The sequence below is a fragment of the Pongo abelii genome, chromosome 11, assembly GCF_028885655.2.
Source record: "Pongo abelii isolate AG06213 chromosome 11, NHGRI_mPonAbe1-v2.0_pri, whole genome shotgun sequence".
In the NCBI taxonomy this organism is placed as follows: domain Eukaryota; kingdom Metazoa; phylum Chordata; class Mammalia; order Primates; family Hominidae; genus Pongo; species Pongo abelii.
The window spans coordinates 139,877,077-139,898,973 of record NC_071996.2 but is presented as its reverse complement, the minus strand read 5'-3'; the positions used below and the strand labels follow the sequence as shown (position 1 = coordinate 139,898,973).

The following is a 21,897-nucleotide window of genomic DNA, read 5'->3' as shown; positions in this document are numbered from 1 at the left end:
ATATGTTAGTCTCATTTTACAAGGTGAATATCAGTAAGGATAATGCAAGGCCTACATCTGGCCCCCAAAACAGGGCTGATCAAAAAGGAGGGGGAGAGAAAAGAGAGGAGCAAGGACATGGGGAGACGGACACAGGATTTAGCAGCTCCAGTGCAGCCTCAGGTGTGGACACAGTGGGAGGCCAGTGCCCTGAGTCTTGAGCGGGTCGTCCATGAAGAGGCCAGGCTCACCTTCCACTGTGTGTAGACACAGCTGCAGGCTGAGGAGCGACGTGCACATAGGCTGCAGAACCTTTTCTTTTTTACGTAGACTATTTTTCAGAGCAGTTTTCGGTTCGGTTCCTGGCAAAAGGGAGGAGAAAGTGCAGAGAGCGCCCACATAGCCTGTTCCCACATAGGCAGGGCCTCCCCACTCTCCACGCCCCACAGTGGGCCACACTGACCATGTGCTACAGTAAGGAACCCAGACAGACACCTCACTAGCGCCCAGAGTCCATCAAAACCCACTGTGGGTGGGGGTGCAGGCCTCTGTATGGCCAACAAGGCCTCTGCCATTGTTTCCCCTGCCTGGAACATCGGTGTCAGTCCTGGGAGGCCACGTCAAACCAGACACCCGGGAGGGGGTCCAGGGTGGGGAGGGAGCCTAGACCCCAACACATAGGAAACTTCTCGGAATTCAGACACATGCACCTGCAAAGAAAGGAGGAGAAAAAAGACACGAAAGAAAGGCCCCTAGACCAGGGTGGGCCATGTAGCCGGGTCCAGCTGTGTCAGAGGCTGCCGTGGGAAGGGTACTCCCAGGAGGAAGGCAACAAGAGAGCCAGGCTTCTCCAGGACCCGGGATACACATCCCTCTCCACCTGTCCAGTGACGACAGGGAGCACACCACGCAGGGAGGGCGTCAGGCTGTGGAGGCCCCGGGCGCCGTGTGTCAATCAGGTGTAGAAACACACTCTGCAGGCTGTCAATCACCAAAAACACAGAGTGGCATCTGCAGGTGTTGTGTATCGGGGCAGTGGGGACAAGGCAGGACCAGGGTTTGATGCCACAAGCATTCAAAATGTTTAGGCAACCCGGAAACACTCGGGGTGGGGGCGATGGAGGTGCCTTGGGAAGTTGAGAATGGCTTTGCACACAGGCTTCTCCAAGCTGGCTAGAGTCTGTTCCACCTGGCGAGAATTCATTGGCCATAGTGTGGTGGGCAGTGGGCTGGGGAGGAGATGGGGCTTCAAGAGTTAAGTTCAGGTGGTTTGTAAGCCTGATGCCCCCCACCATCCAACACCTTCCCCTTGAACACAGTCTGGATAAGCACTAATTGCATCAACATGTTCCTGTTACTAGCACCAACCTGCCCCCAACACACACACACTAACATACACACACACACACACACTAACATACACACACACATGCACACATGTGCACACTAACATACACACTCATACACACTAACATACACACACACACATGCACACATGTGCACACTAACATTCATACTAACATACACACACACATGCACACACTCTCACATTGACACACACATTGACCACATATACACACACATACATGCATGTCCTGTCCTAGTTACTGTGCCCAGTCTTTCCTGTGAGCCCCTGCATCCCAGCTCCTCTCTAGTTCTTTGCTTTGCCTCAGTTTACCTCCCATTCCACCCAGGGTCAGCCCAGCCAGGATTCTCATTCTAGTATACCTCTGCCCTTCTTTTGATGATCATTTATGGTTTATATCCAGCTAATTGCAGTGAGGACTTGAAGTAACCTCTGCAAGTACATAAAAGGTATTACAAGGAAATGGAAACTTAAAATGTAATTTTTAAATAGTGGAAATGCAGGCCAAAATGTCACATGAAGTATTTAAACAGAATCCAAGTGACCACAGTATGGGAAAGTGAGCCCCCTCCCCCTGCAAATAAGCCTCACGCCCCTGCACCCTCCCTAACCCCTAACTCCTAACCCCGCAGCACCTCACTCAGCGACACCCATTCAGACACAGGCAGCTGCACCCTCCACAGGCAGGGACCCTGTCTCCCAACTCCCAGACACCCCTGCCTCCTACCACAGAGCTCTCAGTTGTTCCGTAAATATGTGTGGGATGACTGAATGAATGAATGAGTTTCAGCTGAGACACATCAGCTGAAAAAAATAGTAGCTGTTTTTTTTCCTGCAGTTCTCCTTGGCAAGCAAAATAGGATCCTTTCAGAGAGAACCTCCAAAACGTCCAGGGATCATCTGGGCAGAGCATCTTCATAACCCATGCGTGCCGAAACACAAACAGGTTTTAATTGTTGAGCCATTATCCCCTGAGAATCTAATTCTGATGGTGAATGTTTGACAGTGTTTCTTTGGAAAATACAAAAGATCAATCCCATAAAATACATGTGGATAGAGACGTCTTTAGTTGTTTGCTAGAACTTCCTAGAATTTGAAACGGCATACGGTGGAAATTTGTCTTTATTTCATAATTGACACACAACAAAAACCCTCTAGTGATATTTGATAGTAGCGAAGAGCCCTCTACTGGCAGGTGAAGTGAACTATCCGACAGAACTCTGGAAAGTTCAATTACGAATTAATTCATGTAATTGTCCATGACCTCAAACTATCTGTGGGTAATTTAAATGAAGCCTTTTCATAGCTAAATGAAAATTAGAAAAGCAAAGGATACCATTTTTCATTAGGAAATTGGCAGAGAGTTTTTTATTATTAGTCCTCGTCGAGGAGAAGAGTGTAGAGAGCCAGAGCCCTCATTTATTCCTGGGGAGCGTGTAAACAGATGGAACCCCCGGGCGGGGGGCAGTGCGACAGCACGCATAAAAATGACATGCACAGAACGTCCAGGCCCCTCCACCTGGAAGCCTCTCCTGGCAGTCATTCTAAGGAAATTCTCAGCCAGGTGCCCTAAATAAGTACTATTTGGGGTAGTAAAAGATGGAAACCATCTATACATTCAAAACCAGGGGATTAATTACAACCGTAATGCTGGTGCTTCCTGTTAAAATGATAATGGAGAAATAACTTTCATATGACATGAGCAAGGCAGTCCGTAAAGCAGTATGTGTTGAACAAGATCCCATTTTCGTAAAGGTTCTGTAAGGACAGGAAGTGTTCGACAGTTGATTCTAGGTGGAGGGAGAAAAGGTGTTGTTTATGCCATTCAGTATATTCTGAGATTTTTACTAAAGAACACTGCTTTTCCGCAAACTGTAAAAGCAGATCTTATTCCCAGCAGATGCGCCTGCAAACATTTCTTGTCTGGCCTGCACACTTCCTGCAGCACCAGCCACCCTTTCTTCCGGTGTCTGTGGTGCAAGGAAGATGAGCCCCTCTCCTCCCAGCCCATCTTCCTGCCTTCTGTCCCTAGCCCACGCTATCCCCAAACATTTCCTGGGCACTGACTACCCCATGCGCCACGTCCTCCTCAGGCTTACTGTCTGCCTGTCTTTCTGAAGGAGCTCTCCCTGTCACCTGGCTCTGTTCCCTCCACTCCCTGCCAACGCCACCAGTGACCTCCTCATTACCAAACTCTCTGGCCAGCACAGGCCACCGCTGGCTGTCCCCCTCCTGCTCGTTGGCCCCCTGGCTTCGAGGCTGGCTATTGCTCCAGACCCATCCCTTCTATCCACAGCTGCTGCCCCTCGGCAGCCCGGACCTCCTCCTCTATCATCGTCTTCCCTGTGTGGCCCTGGGCTCTCTGCCACCCTCTCCCAGCCTCATCCACTGTCCCCCTTTACTCGAGAATTCCTTCCATCCATTCCTGAGGCGTCCACTGCCAGTGGTTTGCTGTGGCCTCAGAGGCCCTTCCTGCCCTTGCCTCTCTCCTCCTCTCGGGTCCCAGCAGCCCTCCCTGCCTGCCCCGCTGCCTAGGGGCTCATGGCAGCCGGCACTGACCCCCTCGTTACTATCCGCTGGGCATCTAGCATCGACCCTGCGTTATTACTCTTTGTGAACCTGACACCTAGCACAGTGCCTGGCATGTCAAAGCTCTTCTGTAAATGTCTTATAAAGGAAGAAATGAAAGAACAGCCTTCATTCTACGTTCAGGGCCAAACCTAGTAAAACCTGCCTTTCTTCCCCATGGCAGTCTTTCACGCATTTGAAAACAGCAAACTTACCAGCCTCGAGTCTTCTCTTCTCCAAGAGAAGCAGCCTCTGTCCCTTTCATCCCTCCTGGATGAAGTAGCTTCTGCTTGACACTGCCCCAGTTTCCATGCCTGTCTTCTCTCTGGCCAGACCTGAACATGGTCACCAGGGGTCCCGTGACCAGCAGGCCCCTCAGCTTCCCCAGGGGAAGGTGGGGAAAGCCAGAGATCCGAGCTCTGGAGGGCAAGACTGGGCTGGCTTTAGCATTCTTCCTGCTGGGATGAAAGATAGTAGCGGATGATACAGGTCAAGGAATAGGCATCCCGTCTCCCCTGGCAATGTGGCGGCCGCCTGATCCATGCATGGCCTTGTGGGTGCTGGGCAGACCCAGGTCCCACTCCCACCTCCAGCAGTTACCAGTTGCTGAGCCAGCACGACTCACCCTCACCTGGCTCTGCCTCAGCAGCCTCATCTGTGAAAGGGGACAGCCGCGGGGTGTGCTTGGCACGCATGGAGCATGTGTCCAGCAAGGATGCAAACGGTGTCCTGGATGCCAGAGCACTTTGCAAACAAACGTCAGTTGTATTGTTATCATCATCTGAGAACACTCTTGGGAAGCGTTTTCTGTTTTGTTTGGTAATAATTGAGCCCTTCGAAACCACATCACTCCAGAGTGCCCCCTACAACCCTGTGTGCCCCCAAAGCTGCTGAACTAGGGAGAGGAATTCCTTCACAGGTGTGTGTTAGAAATTCAGGAAGCATGGAATTTCCCCATTAGTTCTGAACGAGCTACACGTTAAAGGAACAATTGCTAACTTCACAGTCAACAGAATGGTGCCGCCATTTTCAAAACAACTGATTTAGAATCAGATGCTGGAAACAAGATTGTGGGTCTCAAAATCATTCCAAGTTAGTGCGACTGCTGTTTCAAGGCTGCACAGCTTAGTTTGTTAAGAGCAGAAAGAGAAAAGTTAACGCTGAAATACTTGGTATTCACATCTGCAATTCCCATCTGGGTTGAGAAAATAGAGGCCCCAACAGGCACTATGGAAAACCCATTGCTTGCCACGTGGACATCGTGAGAAGTGATCCACAGCAGCCACGAGTGCAGTCAGCTAAGACAAGAGACAGTTGCTTTTTTGTTTTTAACTTTTATTTTAGGTTCAGGGGTGTGTGTGCAGGTTTGTTACGCAGGTAAACTCGTGTCACAGGGGTTTGTTGTATAGATTATTTCATCACCCAGGCATTAAGCCCGGTACCCAGTAATGATTTTTTCCACTCCTTTTCCTCCTCCAAACCTTCACCATCAAGGAGGCCCCAGTGCCTGCTGTTCCCTTCTTTGTGTCCATGCGTTCTCACTGTTTAGCTCCCCCTTACAAGTGAGAGTAAGTGGTATTTGATCTTCTCTTCCTGCATTAGCTTGCTAAGGAAAGGATAATGGCCTCCAGCTCCATCCATGTTCTTGCTAAAGACATGGTCTCATTCTTTTTTATGGCTGCATAGTATTCCATGGTGTATATGTACCACATTTTCTTTATCCAATCTGAAGAGACAGTTGTTGATGTGAATATGGTTTCTCCATTTGATTCAATTCTAAAACTGAGATTCTTAAGAGGTACTGAAAAAAAATAAGATCTTGCCTTTGTTATTACAAATTATCTTTTCTCTACAAAGTGTAAACCTTTTACATACAACATCTCATTTTCTTATTTACTTTTGGAGCTGAAAGTAGGGAAGCTTTTGACTTAAACTCAAAATAGCTGTAAGGGAATGATGGCCCCTTGGAGCTTGCCCCCTCCTTGCTCTTCAGCTCCGTCCCTTGGCAGCAGTGCCCAGGCCATGTTGGAAGGAAATCGGGGGCTTGCACCAAGGAGCTGAGAGAATGGAAGACTTGGAGTTGAAAGGGATTAGGAAGTGCCATGAATAGACTGTGGGGTTGTTAGGTGTGGGGAATGAGACAAGGGTGGATACCCAGGCCTCTGGCTTGGGTAGCAGCAGAGTCACACAGGGAATGGGCAGGAGGCAGGATAGAGGGAGGGAAGGTGGCCTTCTGAGGCTTCGGTAGGCAGGCACCATGTGGGGATGGGAAACTCTGGCCTGGAGCTCTGGATGTGCATTTGGTTGTGGTCAGCACGTAGAGGCCAGCTGAAGCTACCAGAGTGGATGAGATCAGCCCTCAAGGTGGTATTGAGAGAGTGCAGAGAAACCAGGCCAGGGTCTTTGGGAACCTGTGCATAAGCCAGCGCATAGTAGACATCTGTGCTTCCGGGCGGGGCTTCCTGACCATGTGTGTTCTTCAGCAGCATCTGGGGAGCTTTCAAAACTGCTGACGCCGGACAACAACCCAGTCACACCAGAATCTCCAGGGCTGAGACCCAGAGGTCATACTTTCCAAAGCTCCCCTGGTGATCCAGTGAGAAGCACTGAATTGTCAGGGGAAGAAAGAGGCTTCCCTCTCTGGCTCACGCTCCGCCCCTCCTCACTTACCTGCTACTGTGAGACTCTACACACAGGGGTCTCTTTTGTCCACCTTCCAAGCACGTGTTGTTGTCAACACCACATGTTGCTGTCGCCTCTGACTGGGTGCATTTCCCGATTGGAGTGACCCTGTTAGGATAGGACCCATCCCGTTCCTCTTCCTGCCCTTGCTGGTCTAGCGGAGGGTATGGTGCCCAGCCAGGATCAGTATAGATCAGCTCAGTGTACAGCATCGAGCTCCATTTCCAAAGGCCCTTGAGCCCGCCCTGCATTTTCTCCTGGATTTCCCTCCTGTGGCAACTTTCTCCTGCACACTGACTACAACTCCGGATTGCCAGCTCAGAGGCCCCTTCGAATCTACATTTTATGCAAAAGCTTTCTTTTTAGAAGCACAGAATGTTTAAGCTGGAGAATCACTTAATACTTTGCTGTGATCTACTAGAGAACTGATTTTATTAAACTTTTTTTTTTTAAATCAAAGATGAAGAGAGAAGACGAGAGAGTTCCTTTATCCTGTAGCATTTTGTCTGTTTCATTGATGAAAGCTCGGGGGCAAAGTGCCCGGCTTGGTGTTTCTCCTCATCAGCTAGTCTTCTTGGCTAGGCTTTGAAATAGACTAGCTTCTCGAGTCCACTGGCAGGTGCTATAGCTAATAACCTACGCGTTGATTTGGGATTTGAGATTTTGATTTTTTTTTTTTTTGCCGTAAGTTATTGGGGTACAGGTGGTATTTGGTTACATGAGTAAGTTCTTTAGTGGTGATTTGCGAGATTTTGGTGCACCCATCACCTGAGCAGTATACACTGCACCCTATTTGTAGTCTTTTATCCCTCACCTCCCTCCCACTCTTCCCCACAGGTTCCCAAAGTCAATTGTATCATTCTTATGCCTTCGCGTCCTAGTGAGCACAAACGATGTTTGGTTTTCCATTCTTGAGTTACCTCACTTAGAATAATAGTCTCCAGTCTCATCCAGGTCATTGCAAATGCTGTTAATTCATTTCTTTTTATTGTTGAGTAGTATTCCATCATATATATAGAGAGCACAGTTTTTTATCCACTCGTTGATTGATGGGCATTTGGGTTGGTTCCACAATTTTGCAATTGTGAATTGTGCTGCATGTGCAAAGTATAAACATGCGTGTGCAAGTATCATTTTCGTATCTTTTCCTCTGGGTAGATACAGTAGTGGGATTGCTGGATCAAATGGTAGTTCTACTTTTAGTTCTTTAAGGAATCTCCACACTGTTTTCCATAGCAGCTCTATGAGTTTACATTCCCACCAGCAGTGTAAAAATGTTCCCTGATCACACCAAAAAATAAAATCCTAGTGGCAAGGCCAAAATAAAGTGCTCACAAATGCAGGTCACCCCCACATTCAGCAGAACGAAGGGTGAGAGGTCTCGTGCTCTAGGTTGCAGTCAGCCAAGATCGTGCCACTGCACTCCAGCCTGGGTTTTATATGTTGGCATGCTTCTGGGGTCTTGCGTCCCTTCTCCCCTGCTTCTTCCCTTGGGGTGGGCTGTCCGCATGCACAGTGGCCTGCCAGCACTTGGGAGGGAGCATGCACAGTGTGGTCACTGGAGTTGTGCGCATGCTCACTTGAGATGCTCCTCCCTTACCAGTCGAATGTCCCTAGAAGGTCATAGACCAGTTAACTCCACCATTTTGCCTCTTAAGGTGCATGGTTGAGCCCACTCGCCCAACCCCTGAGATCTTATCAGGAAGCTGCTGATCACCCGCTTCTGGTGTTTCTGTTTATTGGGAGGCTGCCTTTCGCTAGTGCCGGCTGTAACTAATGATTATTACAGAAATACAGTAAACAACCACCTGCCCATCATGAGATGGTCACCTGACATTCTTGGTGTGTGTATGTATTGGAAGGAGCCCTCTCCTGCCCTGCTCATGCCTGACTAGCTCTCCACTGTAACATAACCACTTACTCGTCTCTGGGGCCTCAGTTCTCAGCTCCGAAGCAGAGGTTCTAGGGCTGGCCCCTCACGCTCGTGGTGAGAGTAGATGAGGGAACCCGCATAGGCTGCCTCAGCTGCCAGCACAGACTGTAGCCCCCAGCCTGGCCTCCAGTCCTGCTTCTGCCACGCTGGACCTGTATGACCAGGGCCGTCACTTAATGTCTGCAAGCCTCAGTTTCCTTGTCTGCAAACAGGGATGATAACAATGGTTCATTGTTACCTGCTTCATAGGGTTCAGATGAGATGAGCAGTTTATTCCACATGTGCTAAGGCCTCCAGGAGGAGGCAGCGCCAGGTGTGTGCTGGCTCTGACCATGTGTGATGCTGGACACAACATAGGTGGCTGATGCCTGGCACATGTCTGCCAACTCACTCACTGCAGTTATCACACCACACTGGCTCAGGGATCAGGATTAAAATTACTGATCTCAGAATTACTGAACTCAGAATTAAAATTACTGAACTCAGAATTCAGGATTCTGAGTTCCTAAATTCTGTGACTCTGGGTCTGCAAAATAACACCTATCAAATGGTGCTTGGCTGGCACTCTTTTCTCCCTGAATGTCCGTGTGTGTTGGGGCCTGGGAATGCAGCCGGCCCAGGCGTTGGGCCAGCGCAAGGATCCAGTTCAATCAGTGCCCACTTCTGCCTTTGAAGGTGCGTAATCTGCTTTATAGCCCTGACTTGCCACTTCGTACATAATGACAGGGAGGCAGACACAGTGGAGTGTCCCTAGTGATTTTTCCATCACTCATTGAATGACTGTCTTGGTTTAAAATCATGCCTGCTGCCTTAATGATGTTTTAAGAAATATAAAAATAGGAGTACATAACGCTGTATTCACCATGGCTTTTATCTGTCACAATTTCGCACAAAGCACAAATTGTTGCAAAAATACCTGAACTTCGCTATCATGGGGGTGCTTTGAAGAGATTGTTAGGTGTACAGCAATTATTCATGGGCCCAGGGTAAGTCCCATCCCAGCTCTGTCGCAAGGCCCTGCTTGTCCAGAGGGGCTCGGAGCCGCCTTTCAGGGGGAGCCTGGGCCACAAAGGCACAGCCAAACAGAGATGAACAAATAGCCTCGTGGGGGCCCAAGTGCTGAAACGGTTTTTCTCATGGTAAGCAAACTTGAATAAACCTGGGAACGGCCAGAGGCGGTAATTAAAACTCGTGGCCCAGTTCTCCATTCATTTTCAGCAGAAAACTGTGGGTTTCTTTCAAGCCAAACTGAGAGGATGTTGAGGTCCTAGAGCAGAATGTTTGTCCTCAAGCTTGTCCTGCCTGTCAGAACAGGACTAACAGAGGAGCGGTTTAGGGGAGGGAGGGGGATTTGTCCTGCTGTGAAGGAGGGGATATGGTGGGGCAGGTTTTAGCTGCAGAACACACTTCTGTGCCTGTGCAGCAGAGCTGATGAGCCGCACAGGGAGCGCCTCACCCTGCTCCTGGAAGAGCAGGTGCACACCTGAGAGGGAAGCGCATTTACAGCCAGGGCTTTGCACACCCCAGAGGGAAGCACGTTTACAACCAGAGCTCTGCACACCCCAGAGGGAAGCACATTTACAGCCAGGGCTCTGCACACCCCAGAGGGAAGCACGTTTACAACCAGGGTTCTGCACACCTGAGCGGGAAGCACGTTTACAACCAGGGCTCTGCACACCTGAGAGGGAAGCACGTTTACAACCAGGGCTCTGCACACCTGAGAGGGAAGCGCATTTACAAGCAGGGCCCTGCCTTTTCCTCTGCAGGTGGCTCGACAGCTCCAGCCCTCCGTGGTGTGGATTGAAGACACAGAAAAAACCTTCTACAAAAAAGTTCCCAACTCAGAAAAGATGGTGAGGACTTTCTCATGCCTTACTTTGGCCTTTTCTTTCCTCCAAAGGAGGCCCTTACCAAGGCCTACCTCTACTTTTTGAGAAGGTCTTGCCTTCTCAAGTGAGGAAGGAAACACTGGGGCTCTCTGTAGTGGTCTCTACCTGCCCTAACTGTATTTGAAAGGGTTCTGTGGTCTGACTTTATGAGACATAGTTTAGAAGGAAAGAAAGTGTGGAAGAAAGGGGAGAGGGATTTTCCACCCAAACATACGATTCAGAGGTAAGAAACAATTTAGAGAACTCTGCTCAGTTAAAGCAAATGGCACACATAGGAGTTATTATTAGGATTTCCTATTGTTCATCATAATAAATAGCAAAAGGCCCGCAATTTATGAAGAAACACCCTCAACAGAACTGCTAAGTGCACAGCATTCCGGCCTCCAGGGAGTCCTGTTTCAATTGCTTCCTTCCTTCTTTTCTCTCCTTTCAATGGTCCCCCTCCCCCACCACTTCCCCCCACAAATCACCAGCAAATTTCCCACAAGTTAAAAAAAAATGTGCAGATACACGAGATTGTTATTCCACATCAATTTGCACCAAAGCAAATAGTGGTTAACTGTGAATTTCTGATTAAATTCATAAGGATTTTAATCACTTTTGATCCTTATGTATTATACATCACTTTTCGCAGGTAGAGATGATTTGGATAAAGAGTGGAAGCTCAATCTTTTCTTCCCCAAATGAGCCTTGATTGCCCTGTCATTTCAGAAAGTCTTCAGAGAACTCATTTATTATTTAATCTGGGACTCTAGTAGTTCGCTCCCTCTGCTGGCGAAGTTGCTGCATTGCAGAAAAACTTGAAAAGGTCCACAAGTAGGTGTGCAAAATGGATGGCAGGAATGACCGGGTTCTCCACCAGGTCCCACGTCTAAGAGAAATGCAGGGCAGCGTTTCGTCTCAGGTGTCACACACCTGGAGTTATCAGAAACCTGGCTCATTTATGGGCAGGGGCTACTCCCTCTCCCACCAGACATCAGCCTGGGGAGTGGAAAACACTGGCCTGGAACTCAGGCCAGCCATGCACAGCATTCACACAGCTGGCTGTGTGTCCTTAAACAAGTAACTTAACCTCTCTGAGCCTCCGCTTCTTTTACTATTAAATGAAAGCATTTCAGCCCGCACGGCCTCTGAGTTCATGCAGCCCCCTGCATTCTCCCACAGTGTCCTGGGCTTGCCATCAGTGCTTGCGGCTGCCTGCCCACTGCACATCTGAGTCTGGGAGAGCAAGGGGAATGAGAATGTTCCTCCTGAGACAGCCAGAGAAGCACTGGGGAAGGAGTGCTGAGAGGGTGCCTTTGAGAGAAAGCTGGAGGCAGGGAATGAAATATAGGCCCTGTAGACACCCTCGCACAAAGGGAGTGGATGTGAGGGGAAGGAGGCCCGCTGAGGAGGGAGCTAAAAACCGTGAAGAAGCAGCCGAGCCTGCAGAACCCTGCCCTGAATCAGCCCTTTTGCTGCTGACACAGAGTGAACCTCTCAGCACCGTCCCTGATTCCCGCAAACCCTGCCCATGCCTAGCTTTTTCCCTGTAGGAAATGAAGGCCACTGGAGGCATGGTCTTTGTTGTGGACGAATCGTATGTTTTCTCCGTTCACTTCCCATTAGAGGAGTCCGTCGTCTGTTGGGGAGGTCAACTGCACTGAGGACCAGGAGTCACATCCTGGGATAAGTCCTAGGGGACTGCAAGCCCGGCCAGGGGACCTGAGCCACCCCAGACTCAGAGCTGCAAGAGGCATGAATGCCATCCTTCGCCCCCCACCGCAGTATTTCCACCCCCAGCTCCAATGCTGCAGCAGGAAAGGGGCGGGGGAGGAAACCATTGCGTGTGCATAACCAGCTCTACATGGAACTCCAGCTCCACTCGGCCTGCACCGTGCTGTGATGGCATTGCGGGGCCTGCCCCTCAGGGAGCAGGGCTGCAGAGTTCCTGCTGCCTTCCCGCGTCTCCAGAGCCATGACTGGGCCAGTCCTGCTGTCCTTCCCAGCCTCCCAGCCTCTGAGACTCTGTGTCTCACCCAAGATCCTCAGCCACCAGGGCCCCAGGTAGCCATGAGCATTGGACGTCCACATTCTGAAGGTGACCAAAAGCCAAGGGCAGCAGAGGCATCCACAGGTGAGGGGAGCCCAGGAGGCATCGCAACCAGCTCCTTATTGCATCACTCAGCCACCCAGGGAGCCCAGCCCTTCCTCCCACCTGCCCCAGCCTCTGTCCCAAAGGCTGCCCTGATCCCAAGGGCACAGAGGCACAGAGAAGAACATCCAGGAGGCTGGCACTCCACCAGCTACGGCCGCCATGCAGGCAACAGGGCCAACCTTGCTCTGGGGTTGAGGGACTCCGGGAAATCCCCTTGAAAATCCAGTGACTGAATGCACCCTCCAGCACCTCTGCCTTTGGGGTGAGGCCCCTCCCTCAGTAAGAGGCAGGAAGTTCACCCAAGGATGGGGCATGGTGAAGATCAGTGAGGTCAGTGACGCCTCCCGAGCATGGAAGCCAAACTTCCCAGGCGCAGGGACACTGCTGCGGACAGGAAAAGGAGGACCCTGGTGGCAGTGGGGGACATCGATTGAATACCTCCTTTTTCCCAAGCACAATACTTATGTCAGGGAAACTCCCAGCAATCCTGAGAGGAAGGTATTGTTTTCTCTGTGACACAAAAGAGAACAAAGGCTCCCAGAAGGCACACAGCTGCTCTCGGGTCATGCTGGGATTCAGAAACAAGGTTGCCAGAATGGGGCCTTCTCCCCACCACACACAGCACAGGCTGGAAGACATGGGGGGGAACCACCAGCTTCGCCTTCTGCCCATAGGGTCAGCCCTCCTGGTGCACCTAAACCACACCGCATCCCTGAGGCCCTCTGAGCCCTGGGGCCACTCTAAACATCATCCCAAAACCTACCTTTGGGGCCCTCTTGTCTTAGAACCAAATGGGCCCTACTCCAGAATTCTCTGTCCTCCCGCCCACACTCCTGTTCCCCTCACACTGTCCTCAGCAACCTTTGAGAGAACCCCTCACATCTCTAGAATTTCAGCAAAGTCCAAACTCCAAGTACCCCCACTCCAACCCCTGCCACTTTTACAAACACACCCCTGCCCTCTGCAGACGCCTGGACCAGGCCCGCTCCCTTTCTCCTCCTTCTAGAAGGAGAGCAGCGTCTCCTCCCATCTGCGCCTACAGTGCACTCAGTCAGCTGTTTGTGTCTGAGGCGAAGGCGGTAAAGAATTAGGCGCACAGGCTGCTTCTGCATTTTCTGCCCCATTACCCTTTGTTACTTCATCTAGCAAGCACCTTCCTGACATCACAATAGTGCCTCCGCCAAGGAATTGCTGCTTTCTTGGGGCTGGCTGTGGCAGTTGTTTTGTGGAGCTAACTGCAGAATAGCAAATTGAAATTGCTGCGTGGATGCTAGCCACTAATTTGAAATTGCCCAAAGTAATACAGTTGTGAGGGGCTGGCAGGCCCCGCGGTAGGGGCGGCAGTTTTGGAGGTGGCCAGGTGATCATGGGGTGGTTTGCTGGCATGATGGATGAGTGCACAGGTCTCGTGCATAATGGATGGCTCTGCACTGGAATGGGGGTTGTCTGAGTGTAGGGAAACTACCAATTGAATGACACACCCATTTCTGTCCCCTGTTCATGGGACTGCACCTCACCGTCAGCAAGGATGTCACTCTGGACATTGCCCAGAATCAATATTTGTTATCCAAATAGGCTGATTCATTTCAAATGTCCCTGCCATTTCAGGACACAAAGGTAGCAGTATCATCTCCTGCCTCAGAAAGGGCAGGGATCACGCTGCCATCACCGTGGCAACTGGGTTGCTGAGGATGGGCTCAGACCATGCAGGTGTGTCTCTACCCCCATGGATTCTCAGTCTCCAGCCTCACCAGGACCCTCGGATCAGTCCTACTTCCACTGTTCTTTGGGCAGCTCACATGTGCACCCTACATGCCCAGTCACTCCCACCACCTGCTTTGTTCCTTAAAGGCGAGTCTCTTCTCACCACCACACTCACCCCTCAACCCACCACCATCAGCTTGCTGCCCCCACCACTCTATAGAAATTGTTCTCACAAAGTTCTTAGGGCCGGGCACGGTGGCTCACACTTGTAATCCCAGCACTTTGGGAGGCTGAGGCAGGAAGATCACTTAAGGTCAGAAGTTCAGGACTAGCATGGCCAACATGGAAAAACCTTGTCTCTACTAAAAATACAAAAATTAGCTGGGCATGGTGGTGCACACCTGTAATCTCAGCTACTCAGGAGGCACAAGAATCACTTGAACCCAGGAGGTGGTGATTGCAATGAACAGAGATTGTGCAACTGCACTCCAGCCTGGATGACACAGTGAGACTCTGTCTCAAAAATAAAAGAAATTGTTCTCACAAAGTTCTTTGACACGAGAAGTGCAAGACTTTTCTGAAAACTACAAAAACATTGTTGAGAAATTTAAAGGAAGCCTAAATAAATGGAAAGACATTTGTATTCATTGGTTGAAAGACTTAATCTTGTTAAGATGGTAATAATTCCCAAATTGGCCTACATATTCAATGCAATTCCTATGAAATCTCAGCTGGCTTATTTGCAGAAATTGGTAACTGATCCTAAAATTCATCCAGAAATTCAAGAGATCCAGCCAAAACATTCTTCAAAAGAAAAATAAAGTTGGGGGACTCACATGTCCCAATTTCATTTTCCAACTTACCACAAAGCTACAAGAATCAAGACAGTGTGGACTGGCCTAAGAAGAGACATAGATCAATGAATCAGAATCAAGAATCCAGTAATAAAGCCTTACATTACAGTTCATTTTGACAAAGGTGCAAAGACAATTCAATTCAGAAAGAATAGTCTTTTCAACAAGTAGTGCTGGGACTATTGGATTGCTACCTGCAAAAGAAAGAGTTGGACCCTTACCTCACACCATATACAAAAATCAACCCATAATGTATCAAAGACCTAAAAATAAGGGCTAAAACTAGAACACTCTTAAAAGAAAATATAGGCATAAATTTTGTGACCTTCGATTAGGCAGTTGTTCCTTAGATATGACACCAAAAGCACAGGCCACAAAAGGAAAATTGCACCTCATCAAAATTAAAAACTTTTTTGCTGCAAAGGACATCCTCAAGAAAGTGAAAAGACAACCCACAGAACAGCAGAAAATGTTTGCAAACCACGTAATATTGAGAGACTTCTATCTATTAATAGAACCTACAAAGAACCCTTACAACTCAATAATGAAAAGACAAGTAACCCAACTTTTAAAGTGGACCAACAATCTAAATACACATTTTTCCAAATAAGATAAACAAATGACCAATAAGCACATGAAAAGATGCAGGAATATCATTAGCCATCAGCCAAATGGGAGCAAAAATGGCCTCGACTGTGCTTGGGAAGTCTCTGCAGAGGCTCTCACCATTGCCCCTGGTGTGCTCCTCCTTCCCCGGCTTCCTCTTTGCTGTCTGCACTGGGGGTGAGGTTCATTTGCAGCCAGGCTGTTGCCCATGGCAACATGGTCAGATCTGACTCCCACGGGCTGGAAGTCGTCCTCCCTGGGGTGCTGAACAGCCAGCCTGTCCTCGCTCATTCCTCTCCCTCATTAGTGCTGAGATTATGCTAAAATAATTCAGTTCAAACTATTTCCCAACTGCTTCAGAGAGATAAGTTTCACAACCTTATGTAACCAGGTATTTTTCAGACATGAGATGCAGGAGCTGGGCTCTTCATTGTTCCAGCAATCGGCAAAGGAAGTCTTGTGTCCAGCTTCCAAACAACTCAGGAAAATGGGAGCACCACAGCTCATTACAGGTCCCTGCGAGCTTCCTTCCGTTTGTAAATCAGCCACCACTTCCCATTCCTAGGGCCAAGATGCTTCCTTCCTTCCCACCCTCTAAATCTGGACACCAGAGGTTGAGGAAAGGAAACACTGACAATTAAAATCTACTGGGTCATACTGGGAAGCACATTCCAAGACCCATCCCAGGACAAACCTTAAGAAATTGTGTTTGTCAGAGCTTTGCAATCACTTTAACAAATGATGCTGCAACGCATTCTAAGTAAATTTTCTTTCATTTTTTCATTCTTTTTTTCTATATGTGGACCAATTTTTTTCTCTCTCTCTCTCCCAGAATGAACCTAAACGCCTGAAAAAACACCTTCCCCAAATCCTGAAACTCCTGAAACCAGATGACCGGATTCTGATTGTGGGGACCACACGGCGTCCCTTCGATGCTGAACTCCAATCTTTCTGCAAAGTTTACCAGAAAATTATTTTGGTGCCCAGACCAGACTATGCTTCCAGATACGGCAAGTACCCCCAGCCCCTTCCCATGCATGGTAGCTGAGGCTGGGCTGTCCACTGTGTGCTTGCCAGGAGGGCGGCCCTTGGACCCAGTGGGCGCCAGATGAGTTGAGGGGAGCCTGCACCCGGTGGGGTGTGCGTACCTGCACCCAACACAGAGCACGTGCTGCAGATATAAACCGCTAGGTCACGTTCTGTTCTTAGCATATATCTCTCTACCCAAGACAAAAGGAAACTGGACAACTATTACCCTGACAGTGACAAAAGCCGTGTGGGTGCTGATTTTTCTTGGGACGGGTAGATTAGGATCACTCACCTTGCACCCATGGTGATGGTGTCTTCCTCATAGAGTGTAGTTTCTTTTCACCGGGTTGGGTTTTCTTTTTCTTCCAGTCTCAAAGTCCAGTTGCATAATGATTTACTTAAAATGAACATTAAAATACAACGAGAGCTTACTTTTTCAATTCTTTCTCCTTAAATAGATTCAAAATCCACTTCTTTTGAAACATGTTTTTTAATGGGAATGACACAAAAAAAGAGCCCCTGGGAGGCAAAGCAGTGGAGTGGGGAGGAGCCTGGGTCAGGGCTCTCAGGACGCCTGGCTCAGAATCCTGGCTCTGCCCCTGCATAGCTGGGTGACCCTGACAAGTCGGTCACCTTCTGAGCCGCCATCTTCTCATCTGTGAAGTAGGAGAACGGTTCATGCCACAGGGCTGCTGTGACGCTCACGAGGTGTTAGCAGAGCACCTGGCCCCATGTGGCCCCCAGAGAGAAAGGGTGTTGGCGGCAGTGATAGTGGAGGTAGAGGAAGAGAAGAGGGTGGCGTGGGCTGGGCAGGAGGGAAGGGCGGGTGGCGAATGGCAAGGGAAGCTGGCGAGAGTGCTGGTGGCTGTTCTGCTATCTAGTGCTGTGTGAAAACCTCCCTGAAGGCTCAAACAGCACATTATTCCATCATGTGCTTCCAAGGGTTGTCTGGGCAGAGCTGGGGCATTCTCCTTAATGTACCTCATGATGTGAGAGTCACATGAAAGTTGAGGCTCCTTCGTCTGGAGACTGGACAGTGTGGATACCCAAGATCGCTCACGCATGTGACTGGAGTTGCTGCTGGCCATCGTGGGCACTGAGAGGGGCCTATGTCAACTGGACAGGCTGCACCTGGCCTCAGTGCAGCTTCTCACACCTGGCAGCTGGGTCCCACGACGGGTTATCTCATGAGCACATGTTTCAAGAAGTTGGGGTAGTAGCTGAAAGGATTCTTGTGACCCAGCCTCACAAGCCACACAGAGGGACCATCACCACCCTCTGCTGGTGAAGAGGAAGGCACAGGGCCAGCCCAGATTCACGAGTGGCCTAGGACACACGGATGTGAATCCACAGGGGTGGCTCGTGGCAGGGCCGCTATAACACTGCACTGGCAGGGAGCGGTGAGGACTTAGAGGTAAGATGGCGATGGTGCTGTCAGTGTTAGAGATGGTGAGGGGGTTGGCGGGAGGTGACAGCATGTGCTAATGGAGACAGAAGTGCTTGCTGGCAGTAGGGGTGGAGGCAGTGTGGGGTGATGCTGAGGAGGCGGGAGATAGGGTGACTGTGTTGATGGTGGTGTGGGTGGCTCTGGGGAGGGTGCTGGGAATGGTGGCAAAGGCCACATTTGACACTGGAGATGATGACGGTCAGTGGCAGGAGCAGCAGACATGCTGGTGCCAGTGGTGGTGGCCGTGGTGGCAGTGGTGGTGGCCGTGGTGGCAGTGGTGGTGGCCGTGGGGGCAGTGGTGGTGGCCGTGGGGGCAGTGGTGGTGGCCGTGGTGCCAGTGGTGGTGGCCGTGGTGCCAGTGGTGGTGGTGGTCAGCATGAATGGTAGTAATACAGTGATTAGGTCAGACTTGGTTTCTGTTCTTCCTTCTCCAATCACATGAGCACCTCAAAGCAGAGGGCATATATGGTCCTCTCTGGCTGTTCGTAAGTTGATGCTCAATTTTTTTTGCCAAAAGAACGACCATCCACTCCCTGCATGCTATAAACAGCTAGCTTATTAGCCACTGTGTTTGCAACATGTGCTTATTTCTGTCTTGATAAAATTGCGATCCTGGCTTTCTAAATCAATGTTATATACAAAATACAGGAAGTCTTTAGGCCCAGCTATTTCTGCATCCATCTAGTGCCTTCTTCATCTTTTAGGGCCTCAAAACGCTCCCCACAAACGCTTTGCACCCGGCCAGCATCAAAAGAAGCGAGGGAAGACAGGATGGAGGAGTCACAGAAGATCTTAAGGACTAGACCCAGAAGAGGCCAACATTTCCTCCAGCCAGATCATGTTGGCCAGAATGAGAAACATGGATGAAGGGGGCAGGGCTATCCAGCCGAGAAAGGAGACAGCACGAGATGGGCAGGCACCACAGTCTCGCCGCAGCCCACACAGCCAATGCCGGGGGTTCCACGCCCCTGGCCTTAGCAGGACTACCCCTCTCTCCTCTCATGCGCTCTTCTTTTTTTCTCCCTTTTTTGTATGGTATCTATATTTTAAGCTATGTTAATGGAATAAGGTAGGGTATTATTAATTCAAAGGGGCTGGAGCATTATTCTGGACTCTGGACAGAATGGTTTCTATTGTTTGACAAAACTATAGGCCCTTTGAAAATGAAGCTATTGATGGATGGTCAGCAATTTTGTTCTTTTGATAAAACACCACGCATTGCTTAGGATTCAGATCACACTGCAGATTCCTACCTGAATCTCCTCACAGCATCGTGATGGGAGAGGAAGGAAAGAAAGCGTCCCTCCACCTGTGGGCAAATGATAAAGCTGCACCAGACACTTCTCTGGGGCCCTGGGTTCTGTCCACTGAAGCACATGCTCCTCAATATTACCGTCTTGGGGAGTGATGTGTTCAGGCCACCATTCTGGCCGACGTCATCGCCCCTCATCCAGCATTTCCTCCAGTGACCTTGAAGTTTTCATAGCCACAGTGGCTGGGACATCTGTCTTACAGAAAGACTGTTCTTGTCTTTGCAGTGATCAAAAGTGGTCTCTTCCAGTCCATAAAGCAAGGGCTGCCAATCCGTAACATAGTCGGTGGCTTAGTCGTCTCTCCACCCGCAATGCAGCTCGAAGGTGTGCAGCAGTCCCCGCAGCCCCACTCCTCAAATTCCTCCGAGCCACGTGGGGACAGACAGTGCTGAGAAGTGAAGGGTGGATTTGTAGAGGAAACACAGCCCTCAGGTTCACCAAACATCATTCAATCTCTCCTTCTTTCCCCCAAACCAAGCTGTCTCTGCAAAGAAAATCCACCCCCCAGGCTGATGGATGCCCTGTCTGGTCCCCAGAAATCCCTCTGGGCTTCCTTTTCTCCACATTCCCAGTGCCCTTCTCCTCTTGCCTCTCTCCCTGGGGTCCATTTCGCTAATAACCCAATTCATCACAGGCCCACCGGGACCCAGCATCTGGTCAGATGGGTCCAGGGTCTGTCTTCAGACTTTTCTGCAATTCCAGGCTTCAGAGGGTCAGAAGCTCACCCACATCATATTATTCACCTCTCAGGCTCTTGGAAAACTCCAAATAAAAATGAATGTTCAGAGACTGCGTCATCTCGAGCGCCAGCCAAGACAGAATCCACTGGGAATGTCGACAGCAGATGAAGGGGAGCCAAAGGCTAGATTCTCTTTCATCCAAAGAAGGGAAAGAGAATGTAGATTGGTCTGAAGATGTGAAGAGCCTTTTGCTTCCAAAAGAGGAAAGTAAAATTCAGCACTTGGCCTGGGGAGAGCCCCTCAACACTCTGGGGCCCCTAGCCTCGGTCTTCACCAACACAGCCATCGCCACACCCCAAGACTACAGTGCATCTGTGCTCCCCACTGCGCTCCTGGGCCAGAGACCCCACAGCCTCTGGGGCTCCCATGCTCACTGCCGGCTCCAGTCTCCACCCAGCCCACCACGCTGTGCCTCCCTCCACACCTGACACCACCGTGGGCCCCAGAGCAGCTATTTAAGGGCCAAGAAACCATGAGTGGGTGGTTGCGCAAAAGCAATAGAAGCGATTCTTTGAAAGACCAACAGCTCGAGTTCATCAGCTGCAGGAAGGAAGCCAAGCCTGGTTTTGCATCCCCTTCTCTGGATCTTCAGATGAGCGGGCAGGTGGGCCGGTCCCACCACAGCTGGGACTGTCTCACAGAGCTCTCTTGCTGCAACTCCAGTAAAAATGGTGATCTATGGTAACCAATGAGTCATGTATTTAGAGGAATCTTGACCGAAACTCTCTGTGAATACCAAGTGTCCTACACTTTAAATGGGCAGCAGCGGGTTTACATGTCCCTCTGGCCCTTGTTGGTCTCACTGCAGGTCTCCAAAGCCTTGATGCCTAATCGTCCACAGCTCGGAGAAACTGGCAGGCCCCACGGTACCGTTCACCCTTTCCCAGTGCAGTAACTGTACTCTGTTACTAATGAACCTCTACTCATCAAATGATTACTCCTGCAAGAAGTCTGGATGATTTGGGCAGAAAACTTCCAAGATTGTGACTGTTGCGGCTTCACAGAGAAGCCAGGGAGAGAGTTCGTTATTGGTTGCCAGGGAGCACGTGGCCCTCGCCCCTTCCCACTGATGGCTCCCTTTTGCACCACGGGTAGGAATTTTGCTCATGCGTGCCCAGAACTGAGTCCGCATGCGTGCAACCCAGCCTGAGAGGTCAACTTCAGCTTTTGAGGCCTTACCTGTGACTCTCCCACAAATCATGTTCCCTTCTCAGCTTCCAGAGTCACCACTCCGACCCGCTGGTACTTTGTTTAGATGTTATAAATTTGGATGGAAGACACACCGGATCTCAAGTGAAGATGTGGGCTAGTTGTTGTTGTTGTTGTTGATCGTTTTTACCATGGGTTATGTTTTCTGATCCCTAACCCTGCAACAGTTCTATTTAGACAAGGATAATCTTCACCAGCTGCCATCCATCGCTACACAAACAGGCTTTGAAACACCCTGTAGCTTATTTTGTGTTGTCTTTTGTAATTGATGTTTTAATGAGGGTTAGGAAACTTCAGTGCAAGATGGAACGAAGAACAATCATTGTTATCGTAATAACAACAGTAACATAGCTACAGAAAGTCAAGTCCCCACCAAATGCCGGGCTGCTGCACTTCCGAGCACTTTATAAACACTGTTGGGCTTGTTTTTCACAGCAGCAC

The 21,897-nt window shown here is 49.8% G+C and overlaps 1 protein-coding gene and 1 long non-coding RNA gene across 6 annotated transcripts in view; one reads left to right on the top strand and one right to left on the bottom strand.

Moving 5' to 3' along the window:
* IQCA1 (IQ motif containing with AAA domain 1) overlaps positions 1–21,897 on the top strand; it is a 170,252-nt gene that overhangs the window by 139,451 nt on the left and 8,904 nt on the right. For 4 of the 5 annotated variants that reach the window (XM_009238278.3, XM_063713148.1, XM_024243837.3 and 1 more), the window contains 2 exons: positions 10,295–10,381; positions 16,551–16,728. In XM_009238278.3, coding sequence (XP_009236553.3) covers positions 10,295–10,381; positions 16,551–16,728 — 265 coding nt within the window. The remainder of the gene's footprint in view (positions 1–10,294; positions 10,382–16,550; positions 16,729–21,897) is intronic. The other variant, XM_054550023.2, reaches the window with a different exon arrangement.
* Positions 1,976–16,594, bottom strand: LOC129058177 (uncharacterized). Its single transcript, XR_008523127.1, has 4 exons — positions 13,507–16,594; positions 8,517–8,730; positions 4,129–4,371; positions 1,976–3,135 (listed from the first exon to the last, which is right to left on the bottom strand). It is a non-coding gene; the product is annotated as an uncharacterized LOC129058177 (long non-coding RNA).